The sequence below is a fragment of the Elgaria multicarinata genome, chromosome 4, assembly GCF_023053635.1.
Source record: "Elgaria multicarinata webbii isolate HBS135686 ecotype San Diego chromosome 4, rElgMul1.1.pri, whole genome shotgun sequence".
Lineage (NCBI taxonomy): Eukaryota > Metazoa > Chordata > Lepidosauria > Squamata > Anguidae > Elgaria > Elgaria multicarinata.
In genome coordinates this window covers 88,201,829-88,219,757 of record NC_086174.1, presented here as the reverse complement: position 1 = coordinate 88,219,757, position 17,929 = coordinate 88,201,829, and the positions used below count along the sequence as shown (strand labels likewise).

Genomic DNA, 17,929 nt, shown 5'->3' with positions numbered 1-17,929 from the left:
GTAAAAGATTCAGTCCATGACATTTCTAGTTAAAATGTCAGGCTTGCTGCCAATTAGAGTAGATGTTACTGGGTTAAATGGACTCAGTTTCTGACTTATGTTCATTTAGTAAGTGTCGTAGTGGAAATAACCAACCAGCAAAACCAGCTTGGGTTCTCTATCTTTACACATTTTACTCTTTTTAAAAGAACTTTCACACTTATACTGTTTCAGTGACCATAAAGATGTGAAAAAACATATCTGCCAAAATAAAAGGATGTATTAAAAGGCTTTATTCACAATAGATTTTTTTTTTTACAAATATAGTTCTTAAAAATTAAACATTTTGATCTCTTATAACTTCAGAGATTTCTATAAAGGTGGAAAAAGACTAAGTGGGAAATGCACAAATTAAAATGAAACATTTTAAGTACACAAAATGACTGCATGATAAGTATACCATATCAACAAGGTGTCATTGGGGATCATAGAGCTGTCATACAACACACATGGCATTTAAATTAGTAATTTCCAAGATTTTATATATATTTGAACAACTGCATTGTGATATGCTGAAGAGCAATGGAAGTTTAGACACTGTCTAAACAGGGAGAAACTTTTAAAAAACCAAACCTGCCTTAATTTTAAATGACATCTACATTGGTCAGCATTAGCTCAGTCACCCCACAGTTATCTCCTATGAATGTCAAGGGCAACAGAGTTACTTCCAGCTTGGTTGCGTGACAATTGCTAGTCAATACAAAAAGGTAATTCTGAAACCATTTATGCTATTGTAATAAATAATTTCAGGATTGTAGGTACACCTTTTTCAAATGTTGATCTACTCTGAAGTTTTATACTTTGGTGTTTCTGTGGTAAACACAACATCACTGCTTTTGAAGATATAAAACATGTTTCTCTTATACTTTTGCAATTCTACACGGTATACAATCTTCTTGTCTACTTACATCACTTTACAAAAGGTACATTATAGTGCAGCTTGTACACACAACCTGATTACCGTATGTTATAGAACCATAGAAACTTTGTGCTCTTTCAAATAATAACACCCATGAGAAAATAACCATATGTAACTCATTGAAACATTTGTGTAGATAACTTTAAGGAGATAACACCCAGTTAAGTTGTCTCTGAATTGCCTCCATGGGGGAAAGAAAATGGCATCTCCAGTACAATTCTTGCTGCATTTATAAACTTATTTTCCCATTGTATATAGTGAGAGGTATAGATTTGTCACTGGAGAACAATATCCGTATCACACACTGAGTCAGGATTCTTCAAAATGGTAGTAGAGGCCTTGATGGGACACACACTAGACTTGCGCAACAAAAAAGGGGGCTAATCCATTTATTAGGCAATAAAATATGTCAACTGAACCTGAACCACAAATTAAGTATTATTTGTGTAATACTTAGAGTAGGGTCTGTGTGGATCATAACAAACTGTGGCAAGTTCTTGATGGTATGGGGATACCAAGTCATCTTGTCTGCCTCCTGAGGAATCTGTATAACGAACAAGTAGCAATGGTAAGAACAGACCACGGAACAATGGACTGGTTTAAGATTGGGAAAGGAGTACGGCAGGGCTGTATACTCTCACCTTAACTATTCAACTTGTACGCAGAACACATCATGCGACGAGCTGGGCTTGACGAATCCAAGGCTGGAGTTAAAATCGCAGGAAGAAACATTAACAATCTCAGATATACAGATGACACCACTTTGATGGCTGAAAGCGAGGCGGAGCTGAGGAGCCGAAGGTGAAAGAAGAAAGTGCAAAACCTGGGTTGCAGTTAAACCTCAAAAAAACCAAGATTATGGCAACCAGCTTGATTGATAACTGGCAAATAGAGGGAGAAAACATGGAGGCAGTGACAGACTTTGTATTTCTGGGCGCAAAGATTACTGCAGACGCTGACTGTAGCTAGGAAATCAGAAGACATTTACTCCTTGGGATGAGAGCAATGACAAATCTTGATAAAATAGTTAAGAGCAGAGACACCACACTGACAACAAAGGTCCGCATAGTTAAAGCAATGGTATTCCCCGTAGTAACCTATGGCTGCGAGAGCTGGACCATAAAGAAAGCTAAGCGAAGGAAGATAGATGCTTTTAAACTGTGGTGTTGGAGGAAAATTCTGAGAGTACCTTGGACTGCAAGAAGATCAAACCAGTTCATACTCCAGGAAATAAAGCCAGACTGCTCACTTGAGGGAATGGTATTAAAGGCAAAACTGAAGTACTTTGGCCACATAATGAGAAGACAGGATACCCTGGAGAAGATCCTGATGCTAGGGAAAGTGGAGGGCAAAAGGAAGAGGGGCCGACCAAGGGCAAGATGGATGGATGATATTCTGGAGGTGACAGACATGACCTCGGGGAAGCTAGGGGTGGCAACGGCCGACAGAAAGCTCTCGCGTGGGCTGGTCCATGAAGTCACGAAGAGTCGGAAGCGACTGAACGAATAAACGACAAGGGTAAAGAACTCTCTTTAAAAAGCTTTTATTGTTTTTTGGGAACAGGATGCTTAATATGTAGAGTACCCTGCTTTAGGTAATGTGGCTAGACTATTTTTTAAAATCAAACTTGGAATTCCTCGCATATGCCATTAGTCGGTTCTTAAAAATGAACCAATACATAGTTTGAGGGGTTAAATATTTCACTGAGGTTTGCTTAGTCGAACTAGACACTTTTATGCATGAAGACCTTCAACAGTTCAGATGCTAAATCCCTGCAGAACATTTCTTCAAAAGGCTACTTAATGATAAGCATACTCTTGGAATGTCCAAAAGTCTATTAAGTAAATGGACATTTTTCTCTAGAGTCTGGCCTTAAAATCAGGACATTTTTTCTGAACTAAGTATCTTTTTATAGGTACTGGTGAAGTAGGGATCTATGGAAATTTTTAAACGAAATGTTCTAGATTTATGTGCAAGGGGGAGAAGCAATTGATTAAACCAGGCTTGATACAACAAGACAACATATCCAAATGGAGGCTCGGAGGACTTCACACAGAAGGCAGAAATGGATTACTATATTAGAGAACTGAAAACCATATTTGATCAACATGGAACACTGCTATTTTTATTGGTTCAGTCTTAGGAAATAAAAACATTCAGAGAAAGCACTCCTGCCCTTTGACTGATATTTATTCCGCTTGTAGAATCTCAAACAGGGGTAGGGATATTTCATGCTCACTGGAGTGAATGGTACTAGCAGTGGGTTGAAGCAAGGAAACAACTGTTGGTGCATGGAGCTATAATGTGGAATTGTCAGACTGGTATTTTACCATGTGTTTTTAGTGGAAAGGATCTTGAGGAGAGATAAGCCATGATGGCATCATGAACTCCAACATCAATAGTAACTTCCACAGAAAGTAAACAGTGGTGCTTCATTTGAAACAATACCAAGCTTAGAAAATGGACACAAGTCATCATTGCTGAATTAAAGCTGCTATACAGATTGCAACATTCTCAAATTAAGATGTGGTTGCTCTCCAGCCAACAGCATTGCACATGATTAGTCTACAGAAGTAATTTTGAAAAGTGCATTTACCTTAAAAACAGGTTTGTCAATCAATACCAGTAGACTTATATCATGCCAAATTACAAGACGAGAAACCCTATACAGCAGTGTATATTTCGATCCTATTTCCTGAACATGTTTATGTACTGCAGATCTTTTCCTTTACTGTACAACTACAGAAGCCACTATTAATTGCTCAAAAATTTAAGGTCATTTAATTTCAAAAGTTAATCTTACTTTGATTTTAACCATAGCAGTGTTTTGTGTGATACAACAGAATATTTACTGTTGTCTGAGAAACATATTACTGCGACCAGTAGAAACTATAGTGCCTACGTGAAAATAAATATGTTAGGTATGGGTTATTTTAAAAGAGATTAAATTGAATTACATTTGGCTTTCTTTCTGTCACACTTACATAGACATAAAGAAATGAATTTGTCCCCAATGTCCCCACCAGGAAAAATAGACATTGAGATAAAGTGAGACAACACATTTCTTATCTCACAAGGAAGAGTGCAAGTAATTTTAGATTAACAATTTACCACAAAATTGTTTTTTGTGTGTGTGTGTGCCTATCAGGCTTTCAAACAGCTTTGTAATGTTTTTTTAACAAGATACATAAATGTGTAAAGAATTAAGCAAACACAAAAACACAAGAGCTCAACATATGAAAACCTTCTTTAAATTTGACGGAGTTTCTGGATAAGGATGTTAGGAAGTACGAATCCAAAATCAGAAGCTGGCACTAGCTCTAGTTAAATAAGATAAAAAGCTTGCACTGTCAGGATTATGCTTTTTATACGGCTTTTTGATGGCCAAAAGGAGCCACACCCCAATGGCATTTTGAACTATTTGAATCACAATCTTGAACAATCAAGTTATGCCTTTATAAACAGCATTAATTTATGAGCCAAATCCTACATAATAGCTGTAATCCAGAGATACAAGCATGCATGCTGGCTCTTCACTTTTTGTTCCCTTCTGATTCTTCAAGCTGCCATGCCTAATTCTTCTGAATAGCTTTGCAAATTTGGAGGGTAGGTGGGAGCAGTTTAAGTAACTTGGCATGGAGAGACACAGAAAAGGAAGCAGATGAAAACTAAGTTAAGGGAAAGAGGTTATTGCTTGGGTGTTCTCATTCAGATTGCCACATCACAGGTAATGGATTTCATTCTTATGTACTTAATGGAACCATAATGATGCAATAGAATTATAGTATGACTAATATTGTAGGGCATGGAAAAATCAATTATGTTGTGATGCAGCATTATGGAAAACTGGACAAAAACTGATGCAGATGATATACGACTGGGTTGTGTCTACGGTTGGCTCATTTTATGCACAAAAGAAGTCACTTATGTTAGCTCAAACCCATGGCTCTATATTTGAAAGCATAAACAAGTTTGCCATCGATGACCAGAATGACAGTTTTAACCTGTTTCAGATTCTTACAGGATGCCACTGTAGCTACATGGTGTACAAAGTGTGCAATATTAAAAGGACCTGTGCAGAAGACCCCTTAAACCACAGCTTTATTCACCATGGTTAAAGCCATGGTTTCATAAGATATCTTCTGAACAGGGCCAAAGGTACATGTGGATTCCTGCATTGAGCAGGGGGTTGGACTCGATGGCCTTGTAGGCCCCTTCCAACTCTGCTATTCTATGTATCTTTTAGGACTGGATAGCCAAAATAGAGTTTTAAAAGCAACTGATGTAACTTTGACCCCAATCTTTTAAATTTCTATAATAATTCTCTCTCTAACAACATGGTCAATTTCCATTCTGCTTTGTGCATGGAAGTTGTTAAAAGTGACTGATCATACAACATCACCCCGTAGATATGTTTAATTATCATTCATTAAAACCATTTTGCTCACAGAAGCATCCCAAATGGTAAGCAGGAAAAAGAACAGTTTCATGACAGAATTGGGCCAGGCCATATCAAACAACATTTCATTTGTCATTTTCATTAACAAGGGCGAGTAGAAGATTTATTTAAGCAAACCACTAAAAGCAATAGTTGTCTGTTTCATATGTCAAAAGTTGAGTAAAGAAGCTGAAATGTTAATTTCTAAACATGATACCTTTGAGACGTTATTCTCATCATACTTTCACAACATTGTTCCTGGTATCTGCCAGGTGTTCAATGGAATGTTTGAAATGGCAATAACAGAGAATTAGCTTGTCTCAATCTCTAAATAGGGTAAAAACCTATTTAGAGATGAAGGGTTTCACATATTAAATCAACCCAGCTCATATTAAACATTTACAGAAAAAAGTTTCTGCCTTCTAATGCAAACTCTGTTGAAGCTCCACTTGCACTAAGAGAGGACATTGAGAATTGCAGTTTCAAACTACATATAGGTAATGCTATGTCCAAATGGCAGCTTCTGTTTGGTGGCTGCTTGTGAAATTAAATATAGGAACAGAAAAAATTGGATATCCAAATCTACTGGTGCTTAGGTTTCATTTGCAGTTATGTTCTAAAATTGTATTAGAAAAGGTTTTCAGAATCCAGGCATTTCCTTTCAAGACAAGCCATAGTTTAACATAATGTGCACAGATAAGATGAAAATAATCTTATGTAATTTTCATAAACAGTACACCTTCTTAAATATTCAAATTACCAATTAATGATAGACCCGCATAAGAAGAGGCTGTCACAGTTAGATTTGTCTCTAGTGATCAGAGAAACCACATTAACACAGATTAAAAAAGAAAAAGCTCTTCATATTTAATTCTTTATGGCTTTTTGCAACACAGCAAAGTATTACAGCTTAAAGCAGACATCTCCTCACAGAGGAGGAAAGAATTTTGCAGTCAAAAATAAAATAAAAACCAAGTTGCATGCTGACCTCTTTGGCCAGATGCACACTGCAGCCTAATTTTTTTTAGAGATGACAAGTGACTACTATTCCTGTCAAAATTTAAATAAAATTAATTATAATTAATTAGTTTAGGTCCCTTGATAAATATTGTACAGATAGACTGCAAAAAATGGTTCAAAACTAAAAAAAAATGACAATTCTGGAATATTAATAACTATATCATGTGCCCCAAACAAAATCCAGCATTATTTTATTTGCTTTTTCTTTTTTCCTCTTCTTCTCTTGTGAGAACTGGGAGAGGGTGTGCCTCAGTGTTAAAGACCCAATGATCAAATGGAAGAAGATCATCTTCAGAGAATAATAAGTATAGGTACCTGGCAAGGAATAAAAAAAGGTATTTAACTCACCACAAAATCAGAAGGCTACACAGGAATAGTAATGGCATCCTTTGTATTTATATCTATGAAAAATAACACTATGGTGCAATGAATGTAAGAAGTAGGATGTAAAGAAATAGGCTGGTATGTTCTGGTGACAGCTGGTTGGCCACTGTGCGAACAGAGGGCTGGACAAGGTGGCCCCTTGATCTGATCCAGCACGTCTCTTATTATGTTCTTATATGGCTGCATCTACATTTTATTTCTATTTCTTTGCATCTTCAAGATCACAAAATTCCAGTGCAAAGCAGCAGAGTGCTATTCCTCCCGACTCACTATTCCTCCCACCCCCTGCCAAACAAGCTCTCCAATCCCTGTCTTTGTTTTTGAGGTCTTTTTCTGATGCCCACTGCTCCAACCCAAATGAAGATTATTAAACCATAGCTCTTTAACTTTTCAATTGAAGAATTTTAATTGCTTACTTGAGCGTTTCTGAAAGGAAGAAACTCTGCTGCACATCATCATGGCTTTGATGGTTGCTGTAAACATCCCTAACACCAGAATAGCCTCCATCTACTTTGCAATATTTCTCTAATGCCTAAATTCCAAGAGGAAAGATAGTTTGGTAAGATATAATTTTTATAAATTATCATGTCCTTCAATGTAAAATAATTCCAGCAAAGTGATAAAAATAAAAAGTCAGCATCCAACACTGTCCGCATCAAGCAGGACCCATTGCTAGTGCAACAGGAATCCAGTGGAACTCAAGTGCAACACTCATTTCCAGAATGAGGCAGGTCAGCAGAGCTTGAAGAAGGGAGCTCCTCTGCTGACCTATCCCTATTGTCATGTCTGCTCTCCTTGGGTTGGGGGAAGGTGTTTCAGGTGATCAATCAGAATCAAACTCTGAAATAGAGGAGACAGCGCCAGAAACATGCCAGATTATACTAGTGGAGGAGGCAGCTCTCACAAGCTCTTCATCAGCTGGGAATGAACTTCTTCTAGAGCTTATTTCTCCAAGGGTAAACAACATACAGTCAGTGGGAAGCAAGTATTCTTTTGAAGGGGAGGGCACAGAGAAGTTAGCTGATCCTAGAGTACGCTGCAGACTAAAACGAGCAGAGCTTAAGGAAGGTGAGAGAAAGTCGGCCCAGTTGGCATCTCCTCAGAAGCAGCATCACAACCAGTTTCTCTGAAGTTAATGCATTTTAGGAAAGGGATTTCCATTCTTCTTGAAAATACAATTGTCTCGCTTAGTTTGCATAGTTTTGCCTAGAAGAAAGTTCCTAGAGATTAGACTCCCTTCAGGTGGGAAGGGATGTTTATTTATTTATTTATTACATTTCTATACCGCCCAATAGCCGGAGCTCTCTGGGCGGTTCATAAATTTATTGCTTGAATAAAGCTTTGTAGATTACTTAGCAGTCCTCGTTATTGTCTCCCAAGAAGTCAGGAGGACTTAGGAAACATGACACCTATCCAATTTCGGAAATGAGCATTCCGCATGCTTCGAGAATTGTGTTGGAAAGTGTTAGTTCCTGTTGCACAAGCAGTGGGGTCCACTAGAGCAACAGAAACAGTGGGAACACAGCAGCAATATTGGATACTTCTCAAGTAATAAAGTTGTAATCAGAACAGCAGCAGATAAAACAGAAGGATTAAAACTAATTCTTTCAAGCAATCAAATCCAGTTGAATCAATAGAACAAGTTAATCATAACCATCTCAAGTCCCATTTGCAACTTAAGCATGATTATTTTCTCTGGATCTGCATGGTATTACCAGCTGAAATAAAATAATGGCCTAGGTAGGACTTTATTAAAAAAAAAAGCACCTGGGAGCAAGTGAGCACACATGCTGGCTTCTGCCACCTGACTGCTCCTGCTGCAAGGGGGAGGAGCTAAAACACATGGGTTTCAATTCTGGGTTGTCTCTCCCCCAACAACCCAGATTTCCCAGTTTGGACATATGCTAAACAATCCAGGGACAGAGCATCCCTAAGTTGTTTAGTCCCAGTGGAAGCAATTGTGTGGTAGAAGCTAACACATAAACAAAGTAGGAGCAAGTGAACAACAATCCTGGATTTTTAAAAAAACTCTGAGTTGTTGTGACATCCCAGCAGGGCCATCATGTAGTGGTACTTAACCACACTAGCTCCATCAAGTATATTTCCCCACACAATACCAATTACTAGTAAGTCTGTTTCTATTCACTCTTTCAATTTCATCACATTTGATGCACAAAACATGAACTACACAGTTCGATAGAACTAGTGTGTTAAACTCACTTCAGTAAAAATACAAACATGGGTAAAGAAGACAATTATGAGTGCAATCAAAAGGGTCCAGGCATGGTAGAAATGAAGTGCCAGATTGCCTGCCACTTCCCTGCCATTGAAAGCAATGTGGTGATGGTGGTGGGGAAATTAGTTACACCAGCTCCAGGGTGGCTTACAGGCCGGTGTAGTGGATGGGTTTGGGATCCAGTGGATCCGAAGCCACTCTTCCCCTGCACCCAGAACACCCTGGTTTGGGCCACCCTTGGAAGAAATCCAGTAACTTTACACTTGCGAAATTTTCTGAATCCTTTTGCTGGTAAATCTGCCTTATGATGGATTCTAATTCCCCCTCAGACAGCTGTCCAAGATGATTTAGGATTGCTCTGCATATTTATAATGCTGATTCAAGGTTGTTGAAATACTCAAGGCCATGATGAATCTTTGTAGCAACAACAGAAAGAGAAAGGCAGAGCAGACTTTAATGCAGGAACCATCAACATTTACCTACCTAAGAATGATAAAACACTGACTAGGATCTTGTCCCCACAATTAAATGAATTTGTTATTAATTATATTACCCTAGACCAGATGGGATTTATAAAAGCAAGAAAGTTAAGTGACAATATTAGGCAATTTGAATCAATAGGGGAGATGATTGTGGTACAGGGGAAATTGATATAATGTTCACCTTGCTACATGTTCATGCTCTTAATCAGAAGCAAGGAACTTTCTAGCAATACTTTTTTTTTGAGGATTTAAACTTATTTTTAGAGGAAAATGTGTGGCCTCTTGAAGTGTGATTTCAATGGTTTATTTAATCCTTAAATTGACAGCTTCAAAATAAAGAACCCTCAAATTCTGTATCTTGATTTTTCAGAGGGATACAATCCCTGCATTTAATAAACCCCGACAGAGAAACTATTCTTTTTATTACTGACATGCTTTTCAGTTCACCAACCTTTCTGACCAAGTCAAGGATACTGAAATTGTGTGGAATACTGTAACAGATCACACCCATATTTATATAAATTGGAGGAAACCAGCATCTAACTGGTTTCCAGTTAGAGCAAATGAAGGCTGAATATGTTCTTATTGAAAAAGAGTGAGGGACTGATGCATACTGAGTGTTAGCTATTTTTCAAGCAGAATTTAATAGGAGACTTGTGGAGAACTACTTGGGATACCCCCAAGGCCTATTCAAGGGGAGAATTTGTTTCTAGTTAGTATAAGATAGACAAGGAGTGCTAAAGATGAATTTAAGTCAAATCAAAGAGTTAGAAGCTATGCATGAGGACATAGTTAATGAGAAATTATTTAAAGAACTGGGTAATTATAAAACATTAGATCTGCAGAATACATATAAAATAAAAAAGTCATTAGCCTTTACTAGAAAAAAATATATTGAGAGGGGAAATAAACAAGCTGTTAGCCAATAGACTGAAAAAAGCACACACACACACACACACACACAGAGAGAGAGAGAGAGAGAGAGAGAGAGAGAGACTGATCTTGTGAATAATTCCATTAATTTTATTAGAGAGACAAAATCGAATGGTGGTGAATAATCATGTGTCTTGTGTCTTCTATAAAAGGTTACATAAGTTGGACAAACCAAATCCATCAAGAATTCAAGAATTTTTAGTCAAGTTAAATATCACATCACTGACTGAAGAAGATAGAAATGAACTAAATGCCCAGTAAAAGTCCAGGAAGTTCAAGCCCTAATGAGATCATTAAAAGCAAATAAGTCTCCAGAAAGAGGTGGACTTCTACTTGAATTTTATAAGACTTTTAAAGAACTGTTCGTAACACTATTAAAGCTGCAATCCTATGCATGCTTAACTGAGAGTAGGAACTACTGAACTGAATGGGACTTACTACTCAATAGACATGTAAAAGATTGCACCATAAAGCACCGAATAATCTTTGTAAACCACCTAGAGACCTTTGGCTATGGGGTAGGATATAAATGTAATAAATAAATAAATAAATAAATAAATAAAATAATAATAATAATGATGATGATGTTGATTTGAAGCCAGATAAAATTCTGGTTTCACAGAAAGAGGTCAATATTGTATTGGAAAAGAAGAAAGTAAAGATAGCCACTTTACAGTACTGTGACAATCTTTCTTCTTAATCAAGATTTTAGCTGCAATACTAACAACAAGATCAGAGTTGTATTAAAATATAGTATTATCAGAAGGGTTTCGTAACAGGGAAACTACTTTTAGACAATACAAGAGCATTAGAATGTAAGCCTATGAGGCAGGGTTTTGCTATTTTATTGTTTTACTCTGTACAGCACCATGTATAGTGAGGGTGCTATATAAATAAATAAATAAATAAATAATAATAGTAATTAACCTTATCAATTAGAGCTAATGGGAGATGGAGAGAGACAGACATTTTAGATGCTTAAAAAAGGTTATGGTAGGGAGGAGATATGTTTTATTTAAGATCCTAGAAGAATTTAGTTTTGGGGAGACTTTATGTTAAAGCTTTATCATCAACTACCATTAGCATCTATTGTCAGACATCAGGATTTTGGAATTACAAATGGATAGGAGATGGGCTTGTCCCCTCCTGGCCTTATTATCTGTAATTTGTATCGAACCTCTGGACATGTCTTTGAGAAGATCAGAGGATAAAAAATGAGTCAGAACAGGACACTATGAATTTTAAAATAGTTTAGATGCAACTGACATATTGTAGTCACTAATAAATCCTAGAATCAGTTCACAAGACATTAAAAAATATTAGGGTATGGAACAGTCTCAGTCAGTGAGGTATTTAGGGATTAATTTATCCCTAGTAGATCTATTAAATTTAAATTACCAATTCCTAATAGAGTAACTAAGTAAATGTACATAAAAAGGGAGAGAACTCTGAGGATGCTGTAGAGAAGTTTACTGTACAAAAGCCCACTGTACAAAAGCCCATCTAGATTCCTTTCTCTTTTTGTAAGTGTTGCTGTGAAGACCTCAGAAAGTAATTTGAGAACCTGGCAGAACATACTGCTAAGATGTACTTGGGAAAACATAAAACATAAAAGCCAAGGGTAGAGGTAATCTTATTAAAAAAAGAATTGTTTGTAATTTAAAAATTTACTATGAAATTATGTTAAAGTCATTTGCCTAATAGAAAAAACAAGAAGGAAGGACCCAAAGGCTGAAATTAGAATAGGCATGTGAAAGCATCCCAACATCAGTTTTTCCATGGTCAAATAAAGAATACTAGCTGTACCCGGCGTAACATATCTTAAAGTTTATTAATTAAATACCATCGCATTTTATTTATTTTTTCATTCAAATATTTCATTGTAAACACAACAATCTCGTTCTTCTCAGATACAACACTTAATGAGCCCAATGATTGAACTCTTGAGAGAGCAACATATAGTTGCCCGTGACTGAATACAAGTTTCAGAAGGTATAGGCAGATTCTGCCAAAAGTCTGTCCCTGTGACTTATTAATGGTCATTGAAAAGGCTAAATGTATAGGAAACCTGGAGGGCAGGGAGGTCGGGGGGAGATTAGGCTGGGGCCTGGGCTCGCAGCAGACGAGCGGCCTCTCACCTGGCCACCAAGGGCCCCGGCCGTGCCTCTCTCATGATCCGGACCCTCTCCCCAACCACCAAGGGCCCCGGCCATGCCTTGCTCATGCTCCGGACCATGGCACTGCCTCCTTCGTGGGGGGGGGGAGCGAAGAGGCAGAAAGGGGGGGTAGGATTACCTTGGAAAGCTCGGAGGAGTCGGGCGAGGGGCTTAGCAACCTGTATCAGCTGACATTACACGTTGTTACTGTTGCTTAGCAACCTGTATCAGCTGAAGCCTGTACGGAAACATACCTAAGCGTTTTATATATATAGATATGATAAGAGATCCAATCCATGTATTGAGGATGTCCTGGCAATTTTAGGATCGTTGCTATTGCCTATAATGACCTCATTGATTTAGGAGGTGATTGTAGAAAGTGAATGAATAAAGATGTAGTTTTACATGAACACCTAGTAAGAGAAGTAATCTTGTCTATCGTATATCAAAGTCACTAAGCATTCAGGGGGAGATGCACCATTTTGGTTCCAGCATTCTCACTTTAAGTTTTATTCAAAGTGCTGGTATTGACATTTAAAGCCCTAAACGGTTTGGAGCCAGGTTATTTGAAGGAACACCTCCTCCCATATGTACCTGCCTGGACCTTAAGATCATCTACAGGGGCCCTTCTCCGTGAGCCCCTACCAAAGGAAGTGAGGCAGGTGGCTACTAGAAGGAGGGCTTTCTCCGCTGTGGCACCCCGGTTGTGGAATGAGCTCCCCAGAGAGGTCCGCCTGGCACCTACACTGTACTGCTTTCGTCGCCAGCTGAAGACCTTTTTATTCTCTCAGTATTTTAACACTTAATTTTAACTTAAATTTAAATTTTACTGTTCTAATTCTGTATTTTAATCTTATATCAAATTTGTTGCGTGGTTTTATCCTGGTTGTGCTTTTTATACTGTATTTTGTAATTGTGCTTTTAACATGTTGGTTGTTTTATTATGGTTTTAACTTTTGTGAACCGCCCAGAGAGCTTCAGCTATTGGGCGGTATAAAAATGTAATAAATAAATAAATAATAAATAAGTTTTTTTAACAATAATTTGTATCCCACCTTTTACCCAATGCTGGGACTTAAAGCGGCTTTACAAAATTAAAACATATACAGTTAAAACCTATAAATAGAAATATACAAAAGTTTAAAATATAATTAAAGTACACCTCAATATTAAAACATTTAAAACATTTGAAATACATAAAATTAAAATGATTAATAATTTAAAAATTATTAGTAATTTAACAAATATTGGATTAAACTTGTACTGGCACAATAATTATAATACTACACAAGGACACAGGTCACATGCTACACCAATTCTTGGGTTGCTTATTTAACCCACGAATTGGCAGGGCTGGGTGATTGCTTGAGTAAACTCTGGGTTATTTAACCCCTAAACTACCCAGAGTTCAGGTTCAGATGTCACGATAACAAGCACATTCCTGGGTTGTCAATTACAGTTGATTGAAAGCAGAAGCAACAATTTGTTACACTTATATATACCGCCCCATAACTGAAGCTCTCTGGGTGGTTTACAAAAGTTAAAAACATAAAAATAACAGTATAAAAACAACAGTATCCATTTAAAAACAACAGTTCAGGGGATCCGTTAAAAAACAAACTTAGCGCTGTTAAATGGTGTTAAATGCCTGGGAGAAGAGAAAAGTCTCGACCTGACGCCTGAAAGATAACCGTGTTGGCACCAGGTGAGCCTCATGGGGAGATCATTCCACATGCGGACACAGCACACTCTCAACAGTCATGAGTATTGGCTATTGTGGAGAATATTCAAAATTCACATGTCCAGTAACATCTTAATTAGTTAACTTGAAGTAGGTGTAGGCCTATATTCAGCTGAAACTGTACATCCATTTAAGCAGGATATTATCTATTGCTATTACTGAATGGACATGCTTCAAAGTGAAAAAAAAATTAAGTTACACAATTTTTAAATAAAAAGCTTTTAAAGAAATAAACCTAAAATGTATTACCTCAACAGCTTCCCAGCCCCACTGCCGGTACTTTGGGTCATGAGTGAATCTCCACATATACATGTAGGTTTCTATAACTTCAGGCCGCAAAATATAGTATTTTTCATTCTGTCTGGTAGCAATTGCCTCAACTCCACCATCAAACCTGAAGGCTTCTGGTCCCAGCTTCATGCCTAGGCAGAATATTATACATCCAACAAAATCAGTGGCTGCATGAAGGACTTTCAACTATTCAACACGCAGAAGAGCCATCTTGATTTATGTGAATTATTGATATCAGCTTATTACGACAATACAGAAATGTTTTGGCATTTCTGAACTCCAACATTCAATACATGTGTTGTTATACAAAATTCCAGACCTTTGTGTAAAGGCATCAATATTTTGAAAACTATCTCAATTAAACAAAATGCACAACATTAACCATAAGTGTAGAAACAAGAAAGTTTGAAAGAATACTCTGGAACAAAGCTACTCCAAAGTTGTAAAATACTTACTTGTGCGATCATAAGACTCATGACATGTGCGGGCAATTTCAGCACCAAGTTCAATGTGACGTCCAGTTTTATCAGCTGGTGCTCCATCTGCACCCAGAACAAACATCCCTCCAGCAAAACAAGTGAGATGACCCATTTTGTGTTCAAGCAAGCCACCCTTCCACTCAGCAATGTACATCAAACCATTGCTAGATTTCCTGATCAGATGAGTCTCTATGGACTAGAAAAGTTAAAAATTGGGTATCAGTATGCAATAAACAAATACAAGAAAAATATATATCTAAATGTTTTCGTTTCTGCATAGATTTTTTCAGTATAATGTTGTATATGATTTTATGTTACTTATGCAATACATATCCATGGATAAGTAATGCTTAAAAAGCAGATGTAGAAACAATCCAAGAAACTTATTGCTGTTATGGAAACCTGCACTGCAATGATTCAACAGGATTGTAGCCCTGATATGGGCATCTAGACATTAAGGGCCCAATAACAATCCTGGGGGTGCTGCTGAGAATGCATCTTTAAAAACATTCTTATATTTCAGGTACATACCAGTTTAAGGAAAAGAAGTTGTGAGAACCTTGCCGGGAGTATAAAAATTAAGGATCTCTATGAGTTTAACAACAGGGCAAAGAGACCGCCGGTACAGTCGACCCACCCTGTTTTTTGATCTTATAAATCCAAATTTTCTAAGTCAGCAAGCCCAATAAACAAATAAGTAATGAAGATATAACCCCATCCCCAGCAGGGGTATTGTGGATTATCCTGTGTATTGTACAGAATGTCACATGGATTATTTATTTGCCTGCAGGACAGAAGTCACGGGTGTGTGCTTGGTGCAATGAGCTTCTGGCTCTCAAGGAACAAATTTATTCACTAGAGCCAAAAGAAGCTGACCTGGAGAAGTTGAGGGAGGCAGAGAGATTTGTGGACAAGACCTTCAGGGACATGATAGTGGCATCCCATTTCCAGGGTGATGGCTCTTCTGCTGTTAAGGAGAATGAGCATATCACTCTGAGGAAGGGGAAAACCACCTTCTAGAAGGGACCCTTTCCTTGGAGGATGAAGCGATAGCGGGTCACACTGAGGATATGCCTCCAGGTGTGTGGGGCTCCTAATAATGAGTCGAACATTAGAATGAGCTTCCTTCAATAAACAAAGATTATATACACCCAGACGACATTTGCGATCTTCAGAGGAGGTCTTGCTAGACATTCCAAAACGAACGGAATGTTCCCAGGAAGAACCTCAATGGTGGGCATTGTCTGTAGTACCACCCACCATCTGGAAAACCCTCCCTCGTGTGGTCTGGGAGGCTGAAAATGTAACATCCTTTAAATCTCTCCTGAAAATATAGCTTCTCACACAGGGTTTCCCTGGACTGAAATTTATTTGATTTTATATGGCATTTAGTTTTAAATCTACTCAGATACTTGTTGAATTTTTGGTTTTAATTGTGCACTGCCCAGAGATCCTTGGCTACTGGGCAGTATAAAAATGTAAATAAATAAATAGGGCTGTCAACTGATTAACTGCTGTAACCTTAAGTTTTTGCCTTGCTGGTTAAAACCGAACCTCAATAATTAACTAATTTTTCTTCTCCGAGTTCCTTTGCCAGGGAAAGCTTGTTGTGAAGAAAGGAGGTGGAGGGCCTTTTTTGTGGTGGCACCTTGTCTTTGGAATGCGTCCTCCCCCGTTGAAGCTTGACTGGCAGCATTGTTTTGCTGCAAGTTTAAAAAGCATTTGTACCTGCAATTTAAAGTGTTGTGCCGGTTTGTTTAGTTTGCTTTGCTGTTTTTATACCTTTGATTTGTTTTTGTTCTGATGTCATTTTATATGTTTATTATTTATTATATTACACGTTTGGGATTTTTTGCCTCTTGTATCCCTCCCTGATAACCTATGATGAAGGTAGGTTAAAATATTTCTATTAACTAAATCAAGCCAGAGGCTCGGATCTAATAGGCCACTGCATAAACAGGAATTTTTCAGTCTTTCTGGCAGCAGTCATCACCCCAGCTGCTTGAGGGACATTAAGAGCAGTATTACAGAGGAGTGAATGTCTGCCACAGCAAGGGCAGATTGGCCAACAACCATGTGTGCAGAAGTGCACTGCATGTGCGGTGGCCTCTTTGGAGTCTGGTCTTAGTAGATGAATCTCATTAAACTTAAGAGGTGGCAGCCTGACTTATTATGCTTTCTTTTATTTGAGAGCAAGAGCCACATTTAGTACAATATTTCAGAATATTACACGTATTTTCTTTTTGCTTATTCAATCCCCCCTCCAAGCCCTATCTTCACTGAACAGCCATAAAAATACATCTTAGACACAACAGCCAGAAAGGGCTTCATTCAAAAATAAAGATTTTCCATAGTTATTCCTCTTCCCTGTAGTGATGGGGGGGGGGGGGAGAAACAATGCTGCAAGGTCACTGCTGATATTCTGAAGAGCAAGTATTTTAACATACAAGCAATTGAAAAAGCTAAGCGTTACCATAATGTTTAAAGGCAAAATCTTAACTGACAAATTCTTCTCGCTTTCATTAAATTTACAATGTTTTCCCTTTTGCCAAGCAGCCGAGAAGACCAAGTGTCATGTTTTATTAGTACTGCAGCACTTTTGGCAGATAAATAGGCTTGAACTAACCTTACAACTCAGAGAAACTGAGAATATGACCTCTTGACAAAGGTACATAATCAATACAATGTGAAGAAAGATATAGGAGAGTCTTTTTCCAACTCCAGTCCCCGCTCAGATGCAAATGGAAGGGCTCTTTCCATCCATGGAAGACGTTTGATCCAGCAGAGGGATCTTGCTGGCAGAACGTGGGG

At 37.8% G+C, this 17,929-nt stretch overlaps 1 protein-coding gene across 1 annotated transcript in view; it reads right to left on the bottom strand.

The window, feature by feature from the left end:
* Positions 1-249: 249 nt before the first annotated feature.
* MAN1A1 (mannosidase alpha class 1A member 1) overlaps positions 250-17,929 on the bottom strand; it is a 68,718-nt gene continuing 51,038 nt past the window's right edge. Inside the window, exons 9-12 of the mRNA XM_063124730.1 lie at positions 15,095-15,314; positions 14,598-14,770; positions 7,217-7,332; positions 250-6,731 (exon numbers count right to left, since the gene is read on the bottom strand). Of these exons, the coding sequence (XP_062980800.1) occupies positions 6,608-6,731; positions 7,217-7,332; positions 14,598-14,770; positions 15,095-15,314 (633 nt within the window). The 3' untranslated portion in view covers positions 250-6,607. The remainder of the gene's footprint in view (positions 6,732-7,216; positions 7,333-14,597; positions 14,771-15,094; positions 15,315-17,929) is intronic.